Genomic DNA, 22619 nt, shown 5'->3' on the forward strand with positions numbered 1-22619 from the left:
TACTGTAAATATACAGTAGTACATATATACACACAGTTTTTTATATATATATATATATATATATATATATATATATATATAGTTGTGAAACATACATATACACACATACTGTAAATATACAGTAGTACATATATACACACAATTTTATATTATATATATATATATATATATATATATATATAGTTGTGAAACATACATATACACACACATACTGTAAATATACAGTAGTACATATATACACACAGTTTTATATATATATATATATATATATATATATATATAGTTGTGAAACATACATATACACACACATACTGTGAATATACAGTAGTACATATATACACACATTACATACATATACACATACACATATATATATATATATATATATATATATATATATATATATATATATATATATATATATATATATATATATATATATATATATATATATATATATATATATATATGTATGCATGTGTGTGACCCTGGACCACAAAACCAGTCATAAGGGCCAATTTTTTGAAATTGAGAAATATACATCATCTGAAAGCTGAATAAATAAGCTTTACATTAATGTATGAATATTTGGCTGAGTTACAAATATTTGAAAATCTGGAATCTGAGGGTGCAAAAAAATCTAAATATTGAGAAAATCGCCTTTAAAGTTGTCCAAATGAAGTCCTTAGCAATGCATATCCACTCACAAAAATAAAATTGATATATAGATTGGCATAAAATAAAAATCTATAATTTTGACCCACACAATGTATTGTTGGCTATTGCTACAAATATACCGGCGCGACTTATGACTGGATTTCTGGTCCAGGGTCTCACACGTTTATATGTTTAAATATGAATAAAAGTCTTAATTAAATAAATTCATCATATGAAGCGATCATTTCTTTTCAAAGACTTGAATTAAACTGCTTAAAGGATTAGTTCACTTTCAAATAAAATTTTTCTGATAGTTTGCTCACCCCCATGTCATCCAAGATGTTCATGTCTTTCTTTCTTCAGTGGAAAAGAAATTAAGGTTTTTGATGATAACATTCCAGGATTATTCTCCTTATAGTGGACTTCAATGGACTCCAAACGGTTGAAGGTCAAAATTAGTTTCAGTGCAGCTTCAAAGGGCTTTAAATGATATCAGACGAGGAATAAGAGTCTTATCTAGAGAAACCATCGGTCATTTTCGAAAAAAAAGTGTAAATGTATATGCTTTATATAAACAAATGATCGCCTTCCAAGTGCAAAAAGGGTCCCAAAAAGTGAAAATTTTATTTGATAATGAATTCATTTTGATTACTTTTACCATGTTTATTTACATTTGAAGCTAAATATTTGGTTGCAAGGATGGAGAAAAATTAAGTATACTATACTGTCCGTTATATATATGAAAACATCTGACCTTTTTATATATATATATATAAAAATCACACACACCCACCATACTTCATACCCAAAGACATAACGCAACAATTTTTGAAACAAAGTTTATTAAAAGCATAAAAAAGCCAACGTTCAACATTTCCCCCCTCAACTGGTCATCACAATTTTCCAACCAAATACAAATGTCAAAATTCCAAATAATATCTCCTTCTACACATCTTCTTCTCATTCTCACATTCAGTCACACACAGAAACAGCATTCGCACACACACAGTTATTGAATCTCTCCGATGTAGAGGCGCTTATCACTGGATCCAGACAGAACTGTGGAAGACATAATAATGGAGTTACACATGGAGCGGAAATGGGTAAACAAACAGTATGGGAAACATGTGCTTGCTTTATAATATTTGTTATACATTACATTATAAGAATAAAAGAGTCTTTTTTTTACCAATGGGTTCTTCTGGATGGAAAGCCACCTCATTGACAGACCCAGCATGACCAGGCAGTTTATAAAGGATCCTACGCGACGTTGTGTCCCAAATATACACAAACCTACAACACAAACGCATCGCATTAACCTCACATATAATCATACTGTACAAACACTGCATAAACCACACAAAAACACCCATACCTGTCAGCAGAACCGGCAGCAATCTTACCCCCATCAGGAGACCAGCAGCATCTGAGAAGATTCTAAGATAACACAAAAAACCTTCACTTTCAAAAACACTGCAGTATAAACTTCCAGTTCAGCCTCACTGAAAAGTATTCACTGATAATTCACCCCTTATTTAAAGAATAGCTTTAAAAAAAACATCAGATAGCAGCAATCAGAGTGGGAATCACTTACCCTCTTTATAAAAAGCAGAACTGTAACATACAGAGAGAATTCGGCTTACCTTCTCAAAGTTATGGACATTTCCCTGAAAGATCTTCACACACCTCTCCTTTGGTGCAAATGGACGGATATCCCAGACACGCACTGTTTCAGACACAGAAAACATCAGTACATGTAGGCAATCAGTCATAAACACATTAATAACAGGTACACATTTAGGGTCAGTATGTCACACATTTAAGCTTACCGCTGTTATCCATGGAGTTAGACAGCAGGTAGGATCCGTCTGCGCTGAGACTCAGACCGGTCACAGAGTCTCCGTGACCCTGCATACTGTAAATCAGTTTGTTTTGTCTGAGGTCCCACACCTGCAACGTGAAACACACATACAGAGAATAAATAAACATACAAAAATATCAAGGCATAAAAAGCCCAGAAGATTATTTGTTGCACACAGACCTTTATGTCGTTGTCGATGCCTCCTGAGATGATCTGGTCACTGGTGTCATTGAATGTCACACTAAGAACCTGATACGTGTTCTGGAACGTGTGAACAGAGGCCTTCTTCCTGATGTCCCACAGCTACAATAACACATGAACAGAGAACACCGTTAGTCCATCTGAACACTCTTAGCCCAACACACACAGATGACATTCTTCAATGAGATATCAATGATCAAATCAAATTTTTGTCTGTCTAGACATTTAAAAATCATGATGAGCAACAACCTAAAGACTGACGGTAACAACTTTAAAACAATCATAATACAGACACAAAACTTTATGTTATTGATTGACTATTTGTCTTTTCTCCTAGATACTAGACAGACTATGACAGTGAAAGATTTTGACCAAAAAAAGGGAGATTGGGTTTGGGACACAAACCAGGTCATATTCAAATTAGGCCCGTCATTTTCATGAGTTTTGTGCTGACAATTAATTATCAAAAAAAATAATTGCGATTAACTACTTATGTTTTGTGTATGTCACATACAGTGTAAACCAAGACTTTGAATCATATGTAATGTAATAATAAAAATGTATAAAGTAGGCCCACATAATTTGGTTTAATGCTGTGAAAATATATAATATAATATAATAGCTATGAAACGATTAATTGCAATTAATCGCATCCAAAATAAAAGTTTGTTTACATAATATGTGCGTGTACTGTGTATATTTATTATGCATATAAATACACACGTATTTATTTAAGAAATATTTACATGAATACATGTATATTTATATACAATTTATATTATACACACACACACACACACATATTATATATATATATATATATATATATATATATATATATATATATATATATATATATATATATATATATATATATATATATATATATAAAATATAAATATGTGCTGTCAAACGATTAATCGCATCCAAAATAAAAGTATGTTTAGATAATATGTGTGTGTACTGTGTATATTTATTATGTATATATAAATACACAAATGTATATATAGTATATATTTAAGAAATATCTACATGTATACATGTATATATTTATGTATATAATTTATATTATATATAAATAAACATATACATATATATACACACACACACACACACACACACACACACACACACACACACACATATAAATATACATATATATACACACATATATATATACATATATATACACACACATATATATACATATATATACACACACATATATATACATATATATACACACACATAAATATATTTTTGTTTAATATATACATGCATGTATTAAACATAATAAATCTACACAGTACACTCAAATATTATGTAAACAAAAACTTTGATTTTGGATGGATCACGATTAACCGTTTGACAGCACCAAATATAATAATAAATATAATATATAATAAAATAAATAAATAAACATTATATATAAATATATTTTTGTTTACTATATACATGCATGTGTTATACATAATAAATATACACAGTACACACACATATGTAAACACACTTTTATTTTGGATGGATCACGATTAACTGTTTGACAGCACTAAATATAATAATAAATATAATATAATATAATATAATATAATATAATATAATATAATATAATATAATATAATATAATATAATATAATATAATATAATATAATATAATATAATATAATATAATATAAATCCACAAACCTTCATTTTGTATGAAGGAAGTCTTTGACTATTTTTATGTACAGATTATTTAATATTCTTTGGCAAAATGTGATTGAAATTTAAACACAATTACTGCAATTATTGCAAATAATGATCAATTGACGATTAGATGATTAATCAATAATCACGACAGGCCTAATTCGAACCCGTATCTTCTTGAGCACAACAGTTCGTTGCATGTCATGAGATTCACACAAACAATTCTCAGTCTCACTAAGAGAGTGTGTTTTGGCTCTGCCCGCACTGATGATCTGCTGTTTTCTCTGTAAACTGGTGGTATACTGGTTAAAAGATCTAGGCCAATATCTGGGGCAAAGGTACAGAAAACCTCATAGGGGTGATACAGGATTATAGCTGAAGTGCAGTCATCGTACCACACAAATAAACACTCTGTGCCTGTGGCAAACCAATCTGCAACTGCCAAATGGGTGATTCTGTCATCATTTGCTCACCCTCATGTCATTCCAAACCCGTAAGACTTCTGTTCATTTTCAGAACACTAATGCAGGTTGGTCTCGTGTCACATTTGAGCTTCTGTGCTGATCATATTTGATGTGCGTTGATCAATTACAGTATATAAAAGTTTAAATTAAATCAGTTCATCATGTAAAGCGATCATTTCTCTTCAGAAGACTTGGATTAAACCGCTTGATTCATATGGATTACTTTTACCATGTTTTTTGTACTTTTTAAAGCATGAAAATATTGGTTGCAAGGACTTTCATTGGATGGAGATTATCTAAAGTGCCCCTATTATGCTTTTTCGGATATTACCTTTTATGTAGTGTGTGATGTAGCTATTTGTGAATTTAAAAGCTCCGCAAAGTTTCAAAGAAAACTTTGTATCACTGTATCAAGAGCTGAGGAAGATCCAGAGCTGACATTCAGATAAGCGCTGTAAGCAATGGACCAATCACAACAGACTGGGTTGTATGACCAATCAGAGAAGAGGAAGCTCTCAGATAGGTTTAGAGTTTAGAGAGACCAAATACTGACACAGAGAAAAGAGCTGATGCTGCAATGTGTTATGAGAAAATTTAAGTGTTTTAGACATTGGATGCTTGTAAACCTATTGTAGGAGACCTCCAAAACTAAATTAAATAAACATAGCATAAAAGGGGCACTTTAAAATATCTTACCCAAAATTTGGCCAACTTATGGAGTTTGAGGGTGAGTAATTGATGACTTTAATAATATAGCCATGTCGTGTTTACTTTCGATATATTTAATGCTGCAAATCATTGTCCACTATATCCTGAGCCAGACTGAAAACCATAAGGTGGAGACATGTCACAGACGTCTAACGGGTTTCCAGTCTAGACTTGGTGGGTTGAATGGTGTCATGTTTACCTTTACAGTTCCATCATCGCTGCCCGTGCAGGCCAGCTGTGGGCCACGCCGCGCCGGAAAACATGAGTTCACAAAGGACGTGTGACCTTTCAGACGCTTCACACGCTCCCCTGTCTCACTGTCCCACACGCATACGGTCTTGTCCGTACTGGCTGAGAACAGCAGACTGGAAGACACAAACACACACTTAGTATGTGATATATACTATATGCATTATTCTTGCAAGTCTAAAATAACAGTGTACACTCTTAAAAATAAAGCTGCTTTATTTGCATCTTTGGTTACATGAAGAACCTTTAAAGGAGACATATCATGAAAATCTGACTTTTTCCATGTTTAAGTGCATTAATTGGGTTCCCGGTGCATCTACCAACCCAGAAAATGTGAAAAAGGACATCCCAGAAAAACTTTGTTTTTTCAAGCCTTTCTCTGCAAGCATGTGAAAAAACGAGCCGCTCAGATTTCGCTTCCCTTGTGACGTAGAAAGGGGATCTTATTATACTATCACCGCCCCTTAATCTGCACGTTTTGACCCATGGTTACGCCATTTTGTTTTCCCAGTTCTAACGCCATGGCAAAAGTTCGAGCCAAGCATGTTAACTGTTCTGTCATTGGCCGCACAGACGAGCTCAGAACACTATTTAGAGTCTCGTTAGCTCGGATACCCTGCAAGTTGACCCTGGCAAGCTCGATTGCTAAAAAAAAAAAAAAAAAAGAGCGTTTTTGTCCGAGCAATATTTTAGAAAAATATCACAGCATTTGATAGCAATCATAAACGTTATCCTGGTGTGTATGGCTCTGTTTGGTAAACAGGTGCACTATGTATAGTGGGCGTCCATACGGGTTTTTGCACAAAAGATTAACATGACGACACATGCTAGTGGATGAGTTGAATCAACTCCACAGCAACTACATCAATTTATCCACTAACCATTCAGAAACGTCTAAAAGTTGTAACTTCTTCCTGAGTCTCTCCATCAGTGTCGACTCCGGTTTGAACAATGTAAGGCTGAACACCATCGTCATTTTGTCTGCGTGAGATTCTCCAGCTTTGTTGTTGTTGATCTGTTAAAGCTCCGCCCTCTTTTGGAAAGCTGCCCAGCTCATTTGCATTTAAAGGGACACACACAAAAACGGCGTGTTTTTGCTCACACCCAAATAGGGGCAAATTTGACAAGCTATAATGAATGATCTGTGGGGGATTTTGAGCTGAAACTTCACAGACACATTCTGGGGACACCAGAGACTGATATTACATCTTGTAAAAGGATCCACTTTAACATCCAAGGAATCTTGCCATTGCACAAAAGGTTCTTTGGAACTTTTATTTTTAAGAGTGTAAATGCTACAGGAAGCTTTTTTGGAATATTATCTGTTACACAAACTCACCTGCCATCCGTATTATAATGAAGCTCCATCACAGCTCCACTGTGGCCTTTAAGCGTGGCATAATTCTCACAGTCTCCATAGACATTCCACATCACTACAAGAAAATCAGACATAATCAACAAATGCAAATCAACACTTCAACACAACAAAAAATAACATAAAACAGTAAATGACTCACAGATGAGGCGGTCGTATCCAGAAGAGGCTAGTGTGGCTCCATTGGGGTGAAACTTGCAGCAGTAAACTTCACCTTCATGACCGGAGAGCAGCATTATGGGAGCCTGCAGACTGGAGCTGCGTGGGGGGCCCTGATATTCACACAAACAGATTGTTGTTTATTCAGGTGCTGTTATAAATACTCATAGATGATGAAGAAGACCCCCTATCCTTTGACTGCAATCTGTTTTGAATTCTGAAATCAACCTTTCAAGTGAACGAATCCTTCTCGTTCGCTTACAAGCACTAATTTAGTTTACTGTAGTCTCTGCTTTTTGGAGCATGTGACGGTTCTTTATTGTTGTTGTTATTTGTGAGGAAAGTGTGTATGATGCTTAAACGCATGGTAGATTTGTATACACAGAGATTGCAAAGCAGTGTTTAAAAAGTAATTAATTACTAGCTACTAATTATTACATCTTCAATTGTATAATTAGGTTACTAATTACTCTCTATAAAACATATTAGATTACTAATTACTTTACAAATCCCATATCAACTTCAACCAGTTGAACAATACAAGGATAGACATGAAACTGCACTTTTGATTCTTTAAAATAAATAATATAATTGTATAAATTATTCTTGAACAGACCAAAGCATTTAAAGGGAGAAGGACATAAAATTTGATGTCAAATCCACCGTTTTATATAGAATTGTTCTATTGTCTATACAGTATTTAATGCAATTACATCAAACGTAACTGTAATTAAAGGGACAGTTCACCCAACATATGAATATTCTAAAGAGATGAAAGTGCTTTCATTTAATTTGTTTACTTATATTTTTGACCAAATTTCACATTCATGATTAGAAGACCTAATTTAAAAAAAAAAACTATTTTATGGTTTTGTTGACTAAAGTAATATCATAGACAGTATTAGAGACTCTTTGAATAAGAAGATTTCAATGTTTGTTAGCTTTACAAAATATTTATTTGATATTTTTATACAGGCTTATAATAAAGGATTAGTTCACTTTCAAATTAAAATTTCCTGATAATTTACTCACCCCCATGTCATCCAAGATGTTCATGTCTTTCTTTCTTCAGTCGAAAAGAAATTAAGGTTTTTGATGAAAACATTCCAGGATTTTTCTCCTTATAAAGGATTTCAATGGACTCCAAACAGTTGAAGGTTAAAATTACAGTTTCAGTGCAGCTTCAAAGAGCTCTACATGATCCCAGATGATGAATAAGGGTCTAGAGAAACCATCGCTCATTTTCTAAATAAAATTAAAAATTATATACATTTTAACCATAAATGCTCATCTTGAAATAGCTCTCTTCTTCTCTATTTGAATTCCGGCAGTGTAGACACTGCTAAGTGTATTACTGCCCTCTACAGGTCAAAGTTTGAATTAATTGTTATATACTTGCACTAGCATATTGTATATGACAATTTAGTTCAAACTTTGACCTGTGGAGGGCAGTAATACACTTAGCAGTGTCTACACTGCTGGAATTCAAATAACGAAGAAGAAGAAGAGAGCTAGTTCAAGATGAGCATTTATGGTTAAAACGTATAAAAATTTTCTCTCTTTTTTTTTTAGAAAATGAGTGATGGTTTCTCTAGATAAGACCCTTATTGATCTGAGATCACTGTAAACTGTAATTTTGACCTTCAAACGTTTGGGCTCAAACCCTAATTTCTTTTCGACTGAAGAAAGAAAGACATGAGCATCATGGATGACATGGGGGTGAGTAAATTATCATGAAATATTTATTTTGAAAGTGAACTACTCCTTTAATACAATCCCTGGTACTTCCCATTTCTTTCTATCTGTAGTAGATATTTGCTCTAGAACGAAAGTTAATGTATAATGTATAATGTTTATTCAATAACAAAACATGCTGTAACCTGCAAAAAGATTCACTGAACCCTTGTTAAATTGATTCAAAAGATTCGAATCAGTGGGATGAATCAAAACCCCACTACCACAACATATGCAGAACATATACACATTTATGAGCAACATCTAGTGTTTTTATCTAATTCAGCTCTCAGTTTACCATAGCAGAGAGTTGTTGGGACTGCGCTGCAGCCACCAGCTCTGTCCGGGGCCGCTTCACACCGACGGGAACGACTGCCATGTCTGCAACGCGCTTCTTCGGTTCGATCATTGTTGCGAAAAATACTCAAATCCCCAAAATAAATGAAAAGGTCTCAAAACTATGAGCTCTTGTTCAAAATGAATGAGTTTTCAAGCCTTCCCACCATCGAGCAACACACGTTCGACAAGTAAAACACATCCGGTAACACGAAGCCTTCTGATTGGCTGGCTCGGTTACTGTTAAATCTCTGAACCGGAAGAAAATACCCTAACGGAACTCACGCTCATGTTTCACCCAAACAAGATGTGTTTACGTTTTGCGATGTGATGTTTTGTAGTGTTTTATGTCTGTCAGTATTTAAATTTCATCATATTTTTTTATCGAATTAAGATTTTTGGAATCTAAACTGCGACAATTTAGCACGTGCATATTGCAGTTTTCTTATAGATTGCTTTCAAATCACAGTAAAGTGTCCTCGACTTGATCCCATCTGGTAAGTTCATTCATTTGGCATTTACTCATTTGGAAAGCGTTGCACTAAAATGCGTCTTCAGATGCAGCAGTCAAAGACTGGATTTGTTTTATTCTTCAACATGAGCAGTGACAGACAGATGGCTAATCATATGTGTACCTCTGCAGGTGTGATGGACGAGGAGGGGATGAGAGAGCCAGCTGGTCTGGATGGACTGCCACCAATGTACAGCATTCTGAAGGGAGAGGTCAGATCTGAAATCACTTAGAAATACAGTTGCAAAAGTATGTGAACCACTTGCAGAATCTGTGAAAATGTGAATAATTTTAACAAAATAAGAGAGATCATACAAAATGCATGTTATTTTTTGTTTAGTACTGTCCTGAGTAAGATATTTTACATAAAAGATGTTTGCATTTAGTTCACAAGACAAAACAATAGCTGAATTTATTAAAATAACCCCATTCATAGGTATGTGAACCATTGATTCTCAACACTGTGTGTGGTTACCTGATGATCCACGACTGTTTTTATGATTTGTGATGGTCTCTTGTTTGATAAAACTGAGCTCTGTTCTTCAGAAAAAACTCCATGTCCATGTTTTGAGATCCGTCTTTTCACAGTGAGCAAGCAAGCAAGCAAATTTGATTTATATAGCACTTTTCTAAACAAGTTAATGCAATTCAAAGTGCTTGACAAGGAACCGATAGATACAGCAATTAATACAATTCAAAAGAACAATTAAAAAGTTAAATAGACCTATTAAGATACATAAGAATAGAATTTATAAAAATCAAAATATGAAAAATAAAATACAACATTACAAACAAAGCAAAACACAAAATATAAAAAGGTTTTATAAGATTTTCCAGGAAGGCCAGACTAAAAAGATACGTTTTTAATTTAGATTTAAAGCTATTAATGTTTTCAGCACATCTTATGTTCTCTGGAAGGTTGTTCCAGAGGTGAGGAGCATAACCACTAAAAGCAGCATCACCAAATTTTTTTGTTCTACTATGAGGTAGCTTTAGAAGAAAAGAATCAGAAGATCTGAGAGTCCTTCTTGGTTCATATACTGTAATCATATTTGAAAGATAGTCTGGAGCAAGTCCGTGCAATGCCTTTTTAAAATCAATACGAAAACTAACAGGTAACCAGTGTAATGACTTTAATACTGGTGTAATATGATCTCTCTTTTTGGCTTTTGTCAATATTCGAGCAGCAGTGTTTTGGGTTAATTGTATTCTTTGGTAGATCAGTAAAAAGGGCATTACAATAGTCAAGCCTGCTAGTTATAAATGCATGCATTAATTTTTCTGTATTGCTTAGAGAGAGAAATGATCTTACTTTAACAATGTTCTTGAGATGATAAAATGCTGTTTTGGTAATATAACGTACATGAGCTTTAAAATTAAAATCAAAAACAACTCCTTTTTTGCCACTTAGCTTTTATCTTGGTTGAGTTGTAAGAAGTTTTGTGACATCCAATCATGCATGTCTTTAATGCAATTTGCTAGTGAATCAATTTGCACCGGATCATCAGGAGACACAGCTACATACAACTGAGGGACTCAAACTCAACTATTAAAAAAGGATCAAACATTCCCTGATGCTCCAGAAGGAAACACGATGCATTAAGAGTCGGGGGGTGAAAACTTTTGAACAGGATGAAGATGTCACAATTTTTCTTATTTTGTTTAAATATCATTGTTTCTCATTTAGTACTGCCATTCAGAACCAACAGAAGATACTTGCATGTTTCCTGGAAGACAAAATAAGTACAATTTACCTTGATATTTGAATTCAAAAGTTTTCACCCCCCGACTCTTAATGCATCGTGTTTCCTTCTGGAGCATCAGTGAATGTTTGAACCTTTTTTAATAGTTGAGTTTGAGTCCCTCGGTTGTCCTCAGTGTGAAAAGATGAATCTCAAAATCATTCAGTCACTGCTGGAAAGGGTTCAAATATGCAAAAATGCTTGAAAACTGATGAATCTGCAGGAGCTGGAGGATTTTTCTGAAGAACAGAGCTCAGTTTAACTGCTCAGGAAAAACAAGAGACTCATGAACAACCATCACGAACTAACAAACAGTCATGGATCATCAGGTAACACACAGTATTAAGAATCAATGGTTCACATACTTATGAATGGGGTTATTTTAATAAATTCAGCTGTTGTTTTCTCTTGTGAACTAAATGCAAACATCTTTTATTTAAAATATCTTACTCAGGAGAGTAATAAATAAAAAATAACATGCATTTTGAATGATCTCTCTTATTTTGTTAAAATTATTATCATTTTCAGAGATTCTGCAAGTGGTTCACATACTTTTTCCTGCAACTGTATTTCTATGTGACATTTATTGCTGTATTTGGGTCATTGATGAATAAGGTTTTTTAAAAGTGTAAACTTTTATTAAGTGTTAATGTAATTATGTGGTTTTTATAACAATTAACACTACTTTTGTCATTTTTTACAAGATTGTTACCAAAAAATCATTTGGTTAAACTAAAATTTCGGTTTTACCAAATGACACTTTTGGTTATACCGAATGACGATATTTTTAAATAATTCTAACTGAAAAAGGACAATCAAACATTTTATATTTAGTACAAGTTTTTAAAATATTACAACATTTTCCATGTTTTATAGCGGTTGTACCAAATTACCTGATGTTTCGGGACATGCGCATGAGCAAGTGAAAACATGATTTTTTTTAAAATAGTTAAAAGAAAGTGAATTACTTTACTTCATGACCATGTGGTCCTTTGCAGGTGTCTGAATGATGTCACATGATACTAACCGTATGACTTGATCCAAAATGGTTCCTTTATATTGGTTAATCCGAATGACATCACTGAAATTCATTTTTCCGGACATTCTTTCTCATAACAAACAACGACTTCTACACATAATTTTAATAGCATTTTGCACTATGGTGATATATGATGTTATAAAATCATGACAATAAAAAATATATACATTTATTAAATTTTAGGATATTTTAATCACAAATGAAACTGCTGTTTTGACCTTTGGACGGTTAAACCGAATGACCTTTTGACACTTCAAAATCTTTAAAATTCCTTTATATGAAGCAAAATATAATTAAAACCTATTGGATTCAATAAAAGAGATCTAATTGTACTACCTTACATACTTTGGATGTCACATCTTTATTTTTTATTATTAAGCCTTTGGACAAAAAAAATGACCCGTCACGTCATTGGCCCATTTACATTCTTCTTCTTATTTACTCAGGTAGTGTCTGTTACAACATACGGCGCTTTCGTTAAGATTGCAGGATACAGAAAACAAGGTGAAGTTGGAGAGTTACCGAGATCTGTGTTCTCATTTAAAGATATGCGCATCAATATACACATATAATAACTTTGTTTATATCATCAGGTCTGGTTCATAAGAGTGAGATGTCAGCCTGTCGGGTGGATAACCCGTCTGAAATAGTTGATGTAGGGGAGCAAGTGTGGATAAAAGTCATTGGCAAAGAGGTACATTCAATTTGCCCGTATGCTTGTCATTGTATACTGATTTACCAACACAATATAATTTTACATGCAACAGTGTCTTTTATAATACAGTTACATTATTTTAATATTCCATTTTGATTTCTATCCACTGTCCAGATGAAAGATGATAAAGTCAAGTTGTCCTTCTCTATGAAATCTGTCAATCAAGGCACTGGTCGGGACTTAGACCCCAACAACGTCATGGCAGAGTAAGTGGGTTTATTGTACATGAGTGTTGTACTTATAGTAGTAAATAAAGTAATAACTATATGCTTAAATAAATGTTCACTCAGACAAGACGAACGTCGCCGGAGACAGTTCAGAGATCACACCGGGCAGAAGATCACCTTGGAGGCTGTGCTCAACACCACATGCAAAAAGTGTGGCTGCATTGGTATGAAACTCCAGGTTGTGTCATCCTGACCCAATTCTAGTGCACATTAGGCCTTTGAACCTTTTACAGACTGCCGAATTTGATCACAAGCTCAACTGAGATGCTATTTCAACAAGATTCAGCCAAATGAAAATCATCAACATACTTTGACTTAAGTACATGTTTGGGTAAAATAAAGATAAATCCACTGAAAAACCTCTCTAGCTTAGATTATATGAAGTATATATATATATTAAATATATTATTTAAAGTCGTGATGTGACTTTAAAGGGTTAGTTCACTCAAAAATGAAAATTGTGTCATTAATTACTCACCCTCATGTCGTTCCACACCTGTAAGACCTTCGTTCATCTTCAGAACACAAATTAAGATATTTTTGATGAAATCCGAGAGGTATATGACTCGTCCATAGACGGCAATATAATCAACACTTTCAAGGTCCAGAAAGGTACTTAAGACATTCTTAAAACAGTCATGTGACTGCAGTGGTTCAACCTTAATGTTATGAAGAGACGAGAATACTTTTTGTGCGCAAAAATAACGACTTTATTCAATAATCTCTTCTCTTCCCTGGCATTATCTTTACGTAGTGAAGGCTTCCGTGTTTACATCCGAATGCCAGCTCAGTATTGGCCAAAGCTGATCACGTGATCAGCACAACACATGCGTGTGATGCTGACGCAGGAGCCGGCCAATAATGAGTCAGCGTTCTGACGTAGAACCTGGAAGCGCTGGACGTAAACAATGTATGAGAATGACACAGAAGTTCGTAACATTAAGGTTAAACCACTGCAGTCACATGACTATTTTGACGATGTCATATACCTCTCGGATTTCATCAAAAATATCTTAATTTGTATCGAAGATTAACGAAGGTCTTGTGGAACGACATGAGTGTGAGTAATTAATGACAGAATTTTCATTTTTGGGTGAACTAACCCTTTAAAAGTTTGATCTGCATGAGTTTTTGAAAGAAGTCTCTTCTGCTCCCCAAGGCTGATTTATTTGATCAAAAATACAGTAAAATTTGAATATGTTTTAAAATGTAATTTATTCCTGTGATGCAAAGCTGAATTTTCAGCATCTTCAGTGTCACATGATCCTTCAGAAATCATTCTAACATGCTGATTTGCTGCTAAGGAAACATTATCAATGTAGAAAACAGTTGTGTTAATTGTGATAAATTTGTTCAGGACTCTTTGAGTATAAAGTTTGAAATATAGAAATTTTGTCTAACAGTGTAACTAGTGTGTATTTCAGCAAACACTTTCAATTGGATTTCATACACAATCATTGAGTGTCAGTTTCAACTGCCTTCATTTGCAGATTGTATGTTTAATCCCTGAACACCCGTTATGACAGTGTTTAGTTTCTAAATAATGACATGTATGCATGTTTGCATGTAAGGTCACTTTGCAAAGGACTGCTTCTCTCAGGCTGGACTGCAGTACAGTTTAGTTCCAGAAGAGGAGGAGGAGCCGCCGACCAGCAACCAGAACACCCAGTCAGAGCCTCAGAAGCGTAAAAAGGTACAGACACACCCCTTTGACACCAAAATTATTGCGCCAGATGACAAGTTGCCTGCAAGCAGTTGTGCAACCTTGCTCACTTGTTGCCAAATTCTGCAATAGTGCCCTACTCTTACAGGCAAATTGATCTTTCATTTGCATGCTCATGATGCCTATTTTTCTGCAGGAAAAGAAGGCAAAGAAAGAAAAGAAGAAAAAGAAAGAGAGGAAGAGAGAGAGCTCTTCATCTGATAGCAACGATGAAGATGCAAAACGGCCCCGGCATTCTCACACACACTCAGACAAGAAGAAAAAACACAAGAAACACAAACACAAGGCGAAGTGATTTTGGTTTGCAAAACTTGTGCATGTCGTTGCATGTGTGTTGGCAGGTTTATCCAGATTAAATGTATCTGATCAGTTTGAGTGTATTTTTTGTTCATATTAAAAAGCTGAATTTAATTTAACCATTAAAAGTGACTGGCTTCATGTGTGAAGGTTAGAAAAGTTCACCGTACAACCTCTGAATGGCCCTTCACCCAGAAACACACAGACCCGTGCGCTCGATTTAGAACACAAGCACGTCAGCCAGCAGACACTGGAACATGCTTAAATTAGAAAGACCTCACTGAAATATAGGCGTCATGCGGAGTTCTTCTGAAAAATCAAAACACACACACTGTACAGCACTTGAAATGTTGACAAAATAAATTGCACAAGGTGAATTTGGAGCAAATGTCATATTTATTGTAATCCAAAGGCATATGACGTAACACTGACTGCTGAAGCATATCACACACCCAGAATGTGACATCACATACAGATAGCTGGAGGTATGAAGTTGGAATTTTATTCAGTGTTTGAGGACCGGTGCAAATGAAGAGGATGAACACCACAGAAAACACACTGGAAATGTACATAACCATTGATGAGGACGGGCTGTGACTTAGTTTTCCCTTTATTCCGCCTTGATATAGTGTCGTGTGGAGACAACATCGCCGAGTGTCAAGGTCTGTTAATAAAAGAAAGAGGTTGGTCTGTTGATATATTCATTCATGCAGTCAAACACCCATAAATATTGGCATAAGTAATCACTAAATGGGCAGCAGAACCTGTTATGCTTTTGCTGACTGTTCTTATAACCGTTCTCAGCCAAAGAGGCACTTACTGTAAGTACACACAATACTGACCAGAGTGAGGCTGTTGTCACTGACTTCTCGGACCAGGGTCGTCTCTTTACCGTCCCATTTCTGAACATGAACAAGTTTGTCTCCATCTAAAGTTATCAAGGACTGAACACAAAACAGAGTAATAAGACAAACAGTTCTTGCTTGGGAAAACAATCTCATTTTTTTTCTTGCTACTGATGACTGGCGTTTCTAAGCCTACATTAATGATTGACCCGATGAAGGTCACGGGACAGGTCAATCTCTCATTGGGGCTTCTAAGAAGCCCTTGTTTGCCATCAACAAGACCCTATTGTGTTATCCAAGTCATTCATTTCACAATGTGTCTGTTGTGAAATTATAGCAGTCTCAAAGCACAGGACTACTGAAAGTGCCCAGATTTTATCACCTTGACTTTACGGTCATCTGCAGTGGTCTCGTCGAACTCCTCTCCCAGTTTGAAGTTGATTTCTGTGCTTTTGAAAGTGCTGACAGTCTTAAGTGTGATGACATCTCCCTCCTTGGAGATGATGGTTGTAGGTTTGGTCATACTGCCAACCTGACGCGTGGCAAAGCCAACACCTGATGAATAAACAAACTTTGATAAAGACGTATGAAGCCATTTCAACAATACACATGCAGAAGAATTCACATTAACAACATCAAGAGCCAAAGATACTTTTAAAGATTGTAATGTGCTTTACAGAAGCTAATATCTGTATATAGGATTATAAGCAGTTGAATTAATTGCTCTGAAGACATTACGACTCAATTAAAGTCCTTCAATATGAATTAAAGAAAAAAAAATATTTTGAAAAAAAAAAAAAAAATCTAAATGGTTTAATTAAATCTCTTAAATATATTTTAAGAACTAAAGTTACTTTTAAAAATGGTTATGTACTCAATAGAAGCTGAAAACAAAATGTTATAATTAAAAAATAACAATCTAAAGTCCTTTTTTAAAAATAATTAACAAAATGTCTAAAAGGGCTTAAATAAAGTCCTTAAATATAAATAAGTTTAATACAAAGGGGAAAAAAATACAATAGGGCTTAAAGTCCTTAAATATAAAAATATTTAAAAAATATTTTTAAATAAAGAAAAAAAAATGGTAAAGGGCTGAAATAAAGTCCTTAAATATAAAAATATTTTTAAAATAAGTTTAAAACAAATCAAAAAACATTCTAAAGGGCTTAAAGTCCTTAAATATAAAAATATTTTTAAAAAATTTAAATGAAACAAAAAATGGTAAAGGGCTTAAATAAAGTCCTTAAATATAAAAATATTTTTAAAAATAAATTATAATTAAAGAAATAAAATGGTAAAGAGCTTAAATAAAAGTCCTTAAATATAAAAATATTTTTTAAAAATAAATTATAATTAAAGAAATAAAATGGTAAAGGGCTTAAGTGAAGTCCTTAAAAAAAATGTTTAAAAAATAATAATATAAAACAAAGAAAAAAAAAATGTTTTATTTATAAATATTACAATGAAAAATATTTCTAAAAAGGCCACAATTTATTTGCATAAAATGCTAATGAGGAAAGATCATCTGCATAGCTTAAGGGCATTACAGTAATAATTAAACAAAGATTGCATATATATATATTCAGTGGTTAGTCACGAATGAACACATCTCTGCAAATAACCAAACTCTGGAACGGTCAAAATGGTCAAATCAGCAGCACACGTACGGTTTTGGGAGAATGCATCAATAACTATCGATTTGTTCAGCAAATACTGTGAGTGAATAAACGCAGACGTGGTCTTCTTTGACTACAGATAAAGAGCAGAACATCAAAGGGTTCATTGTAGTTCACTTGAGAGTAGCAGATTTGAAACGAGTTGAACGGAAGGAAGAAAAAAAAAAGAAAGAAAAATCTGAAAAATCACCCTTGGTCTCACCCACACTTTCCTCCCTCTATTCCTTTCATACAGATGCACATAGATTGATTTTACCCCATCTTCCTCTTTTAAGCCACAACTTGCTCAAGTTACAAAATACCATGTCTGACAAGCATCCAAGACATCTGTTTTGGTATAATTCACATACATCAGGCAGTATGCACTAAATGAGTTCTATGGCAAAATAAAGGGCTCATTGTGTTTTCTAGACAACAGCAGTCGTTCTATATAGTCACACGTGGTCATGGCATGAATGTGGTTGTACATGTGAGAGCCATGTGTGTGCGAGGTTCAACGAGAGAGACCCTCCCTGCACCACATGCACTCCATCTTAAACACACCCATATACATACACACACACACACACACACACACACACACACACACACACACACACACACACACATGCACCTTGCAAAGTAAACATGTCTCAAATCACCTCTTCCACAATCAGAAACACACACCCAAATTACATGTGCTTACATGCATCAAAAGGCACACCCCACGTTTAGCTGTAAAGCGCGCACACACCGTACATCCACATCACACTCACCAAGGGCTTTCATGTAGTCATCAAAATTCTTGCTCTCCTTTAAGTTCCATGTGCCAACAAAAACGTCAACCATGTTTGGAGCTGAGTGAGAGAACAAGAGCAAGAGAATGAGATGGTGAAAGAAGGAAAGCGTGAGTGAGAGAGAGAGAGGAGGGTAAGACAAGCACCACTGAGCTTCTGCAATCTTACTGGCTGATTTATAACTGCTGTTTGTGATGTCATCACTAGCAGCTTGGGGGGTGGAGGAGGGAGGAGCAATGCCAGGAGAGGAGAGGAGAGATGACTGACAGGCGGGAGGGGGATCAGAGAGTTGGGGAGATGGGAATTGTAGGACAATGAATTAGGAACAATAGAATAAAGAAAGACAAGGAAGTCGAGGAACTATGCAAGATTAAAGCAAGAAAGACACTGACCCCCAATTTGGACACTAAAGAAATGTAAAATTTGGGATGCACTGATTATAATCACAGATTAGCCAGTAATTATGTTAAAATCAATAAATGCATGATTTTAAAATTCTATGCTATTTTTTGTAAATAAATTAAAAATAATTTTAAATGGTACAACTGAATTTAGGCATCACAACATTATAATGTACAAAATTTAAAATGGATGTTCATTTAGAGATTTGCTAAAAAATTACATTTAACGCCATTGAAATTTTAAAAAATGAAATTTTTAGTATTTTAAAGATTAACTTTAAGTGACGGCAGATGTAATCTAAACTAGAGGAAATATGCATGTATATACAATTAAATATCCAAAATTGACCCATATTGTTAACTTAAAGGGATAGTTCACACAAAAATGAACATTTTGTCATCATTTACTCAAGTTGTTCCAAACCTGTATGAATTTATAAGATATTGAAGATATTTTGAAGAATATGGGTAACCAAACATTTGATGAACCCCATTGACTTCCATGGAAACAAAATGGGGTCCATCAACTATTTGGTTTCTGATATTCCTCAAAATATCTTCAATACCTTATATATTCATACAGGTTTGGAACAACTTGAGGGCGAAAAAATGATGACAGAATTTTCATTTTTGGGTGAACTATCCCTTTAAAAAATGTCTAATATCATCCGATACCTGTTATGATTGTGCATCCCTAACCTACTTAAAAGTGTATGAATTTCATTTTTAGTCGTGTTTACTTTATTACTTGCTTTGTAATTTAAAACCAAATAAATGTCTTTTTGAGAAATATTTTGATTGAAAAATGTGGTTTGGTTTGATATTTTGATAGTTACATTTAGTATTCATTCATTTAGCAGATGGTTTTATCCAACGAAACTTACAAATGTGGAACATCACAAGTCTTATCTAGTGCAAAGACATTCATTCATTTGCTCGGAGAGTGAGAGAAAGAGAGAGAGCGCAATGAGGAGGGGCGAAGGAGTGATTGATATGGGGACTGGGGTCAGGCCATATTCTCTCTCTCTTTTACAAGCCACTGAGGACATGACCCTATGTCAGAGGACTCGTTCTTCCCACCCTCTACACTCTTTGACTGATTGTGTTTGGCCGTTCTGCTCAGTAAAAGGCAGCGAAGATCTAGTCGTGTCATCTGCTGTTTGTACAATAATCACCAAATCGTTGCACCAGTATCGCTAAACTTTTCCCCGGCTCATCCTCTGAGCTGCAAGTGTTTGCATGAAAGGTCTGAAACGGATGATTGTTTGAGCATGTATGTGTGGAGCAAATTTTCCCAAACAACAGCAAGAAGGGTCTGAATGCCAGGATTTGCATGCAATAAGGTCTAGGGTTAATGCTGAACTCTTGAATTTTTTATAGTTTGTAACGTGAGCAGCTGTTTTATAGTTCATGAACATTAGACATCTGGTGCACACAGATTCTTCTGATAAAGACCTTTTAAGAAAAAGCCAGAGAATTCATATTGTATAATGAGAAACATTAAATTCATGTTAAAAGATTTTAAGAGTCTACACCCTATGGAGCCCCTAAAGGGACATGGTGATGGGAAAAAATTAGATGGGAGGAAAAATTATATGTTAATGCTTTGTGTTCACATGCAAAACTTTAGAGTTCTTTGCCAGCGAAGGCAAAGTTTCTCAGGGAAAGCAAATGCACTGAATTTTTTTTTTTTTTCTCCCATCCAATATTTTTTTCCACCACCATGTCCCTTTAGGGACTCCATAACACCTTTCAATAAAACTCAAAGAACATTTTTAGACTGATTAGATTTACAGAAATTATTTCCAGTAACTGAAATAAAACTGAAATGAAAAATATTCGATTACATTTTTTTTTTTAAATTGTTTCTTTTGCAAATAAATGAAATAAATATTTTGAAGTTGAACTGCTACAAGTGCATAAAATGAAACAATATATTAAAGCTAAATAATTTAAAGATTAAGGGTACGTTTACACGACAACGATGTAGTTTTCTTTGTACAGTTGACAACATTATCAATTATCTGTAACATTATCATTATCTGTATTACGCATGCCAGACAAGTAGTTGGCGATGTCACTTTGTAAATAAAGACTACGCGCCTCCGCATACGCATTCTTTTACAAAGCACTCGCACCAAACGTGCATGCCTATCCACCTTATTTTTACAGTTTACTGCACTTTGATATTCTTCTCGTTATTTCCCAATAGCAACTAATAAATCAGGAGACTCGCACATTCACAGAAAACACCTTATTGAAAAATAAGGTGGATAGACTAAACACGTAATATGCATGTGCATGCCGTCACCGTTTTCACAGATTCGCTTTTTTGCAGTTTACACAGAGATAATAACAGTACCGTTTTCAAAAACGTTAAACTTTGAAACCCGTTTTCAAAAGTTTGCGTTTCCAGGCCACCAAATCGCCGTTGTCATGTAAATGAACAACCAAAAAGCATAAAAAGTTTTCCGTTTTTAGTTGAAAATGGTGTTGTGTAAACAGTCCCTGAACTGTTTTCAACTAAAAACGGAAAACTTTTTATGCATTTTAGCTGTTCATTTAAATGTGACATCGCCAAATACTTGTCTGGCATGCGTAATACAGCATTTTTAGTAGTTTGCGTGGATCTGTGTGAACAAACAGGGATAGTTTTGATAACACTGTCCTCTGTACAAAGAAAAAACTTTTTACTACATCATTGTCGATGTACCCTTAAAGGTGCCCTAGAATCAAAATTTGAATTTACCTCGGCATAGTTAAATAACTAGAGTTCAGTACATGGAAATGACATACAGTGAGTTTCAAACCCTATTGCTTCCTCCTTCTTATGTAAATCTCATTTGTTTAAAAGACTTCCGGAAAACACGCAGATCTCAACACAACACCGACTGTTATGTAACAGTCGGGATCATTCATATGTATGACCCCAATATTTGCATATGCCAGCCCATGTTCAAGGCATTAGACAAGGAAAGGCAGTATTAACGTCTGGATCTGTGCACAGCTGAATCATCAGACTAGGTAAGCCAGCAAGAACAACAGCGAAAAATGGCAGATGGAGCGATAATAACTGACATGATCCATGATAACATGATATTTTTAGTGATATTTGTAAATTGTCTTTCTAAATGTTTCGTTAGCATGTTGCTAATGTACTGTTAAATGTGGTTAAAGTTACCATCGTTTCTTACTGTATTCACGGAGACAAGAGCCGTCGCTATTTTCATTATTAAA

At 34.5% G+C, this 22619-nt stretch overlaps 3 protein-coding genes across 3 annotated transcripts; 1 reads left to right on the forward strand and 2 right to left on the reverse strand.

Annotated features, from left to right (window-relative positions):
* Window positions 1–1522: 1522 nt before the first annotated feature.
* Window positions 1523–9641, reverse strand: snrnp40 (small nuclear ribonucleoprotein 40 (U5)). Its single transcript, XM_067410914.1, has 10 exons — window positions 9393–9641; window positions 7344–7473; window positions 7166–7259; window positions 5777–5942; window positions 2699–2821; window positions 2487–2607; window positions 2301–2383; window positions 2033–2094; window positions 1847–1950; window positions 1523–1716 (listed from the first exon to the last, which is right to left on the reverse strand). Exons 1-10 carry the CDS (start codon window positions 9501–9503, stop codon window positions 1667–1669), a joined length of 1044 nt encoding a protein of 347 aa, XP_067267015.1. The 5' UTR covers window positions 9504–9641; the 3' UTR covers window positions 1523–1666.
* A 58-nt stretch (window positions 9642–9699) lies between these two features.
* zcchc17 (zinc finger, CCHC domain containing 17) lies at window positions 9700–15973 on the forward strand. Its single transcript, XM_067410915.1, has 8 exons — window positions 9700–9927; window positions 10074–10153; window positions 13169–13226; window positions 13316–13416; window positions 13552–13643; window positions 13728–13828; window positions 15236–15357; window positions 15524–15973. Exons 2-8 carry the CDS (start codon window positions 10079–10081, stop codon window positions 15680–15682), a joined length of 708 nt encoding a protein of 235 aa, XP_067267016.1. The 5' UTR covers window positions 9700–9927; window positions 10074–10078; the 3' UTR covers window positions 15683–15973.
* Window positions 15974–16061: 88 nt separating this feature from the next.
* fabp3 (fatty acid binding protein 3, muscle and heart) lies at window positions 16062–19140 on the reverse strand. Its single transcript, XM_067410917.1, has 4 exons — window positions 18961–19140; window positions 16912–17084; window positions 16527–16628; window positions 16062–16348 (listed from the first exon to the last, which is right to left on the reverse strand). The coding sequence occupies exons 1-4, from the start codon at window positions 19031–19033 to the stop codon at window positions 16295–16297; spliced, it is 402 nt and encodes a 133-aa protein (XP_067267018.1). The 5' UTR covers window positions 19034–19140; the 3' UTR covers window positions 16062–16294.
* Window positions 19141–22619: the final 3479 nt, after the last annotated feature.

This window comes from Chanodichthys erythropterus, chromosome 15 (assembly GCF_024489055.1).
Source record: "Chanodichthys erythropterus isolate Z2021 chromosome 15, ASM2448905v1, whole genome shotgun sequence".
NCBI lineage: Eukaryota > Metazoa > Chordata > Actinopteri > Cypriniformes > Xenocyprididae > Chanodichthys > Chanodichthys erythropterus.

What these genes read in the sequence shown, in the direction of transcription:
- zcchc17 (XM_067410915.1), top strand. Translation starts at nt 10,079, where the DNA reads ATGGACGAGGAGGGGATGAGAGAGCCAGCTGGTCTGGATGGACTGCCA. An exon ending in CCCAACAACGTCATGGCAGA is followed by an intron (nt 13,644 to 13,727) that starts GTAAGTGGGTTT and finishes ATGTTCACTCAG; the next exon opens with ACAAGACGAACGTCGCCGGA. An exon ending in CAAAAAGTGTGGCTGCATTG is followed by an intron (nt 13,829 to 15,235) that starts GTATGAAACTCC and finishes TTTGCATGTAAG; the next exon opens with GTCACTTTGCAAAGGACTGC.
- snrnp40 (XM_067410914.1), bottom strand. Translation starts at nt 9,503, where the DNA reads ATGATCGAACCGAAGAAGCGCGTTGCAGACATGGCAGTCGTTCCCGTC. An exon ending in GCTGCCGGTTCTGCTGACAG is followed by an intron (nt 1,951 to 2,032) that starts GTATGGGTGTTT and finishes TTTGTGTTGTAG; the next exon opens with GTTTGTGTATATTTGGGACA. An exon ending in CCATCCAGAAGAACCCATTG is followed by an intron (nt 1,717 to 1,846) that starts GTAAAAAAAAGA and finishes TGTCTTCCACAG; the next exon opens with TTCTGTCTGGATCCAGTGAT.
- fabp3 (XM_067410917.1), bottom strand. Translation starts at nt 19,033, where the DNA reads ATGGTTGACGTTTTTGTTGGCACATGGAACTTAAAGGAGAGCAAGAAT. An exon ending in TGACTACATGAAAGCCCTTG is followed by an intron (nt 17,085 to 18,960) that starts GTGAGTGTGATG and finishes TTTATTCATCAG; the next exon opens with GTGTTGGCTTTGCCACGCGT. An exon ending in GTGACAACAGCCTCACTCTG is followed by an intron (nt 16,349 to 16,526) that starts GTCAGTATTGTG and finishes TTTTATTAACAG; the next exon opens with ACCTTGACACTCGGCGATGT.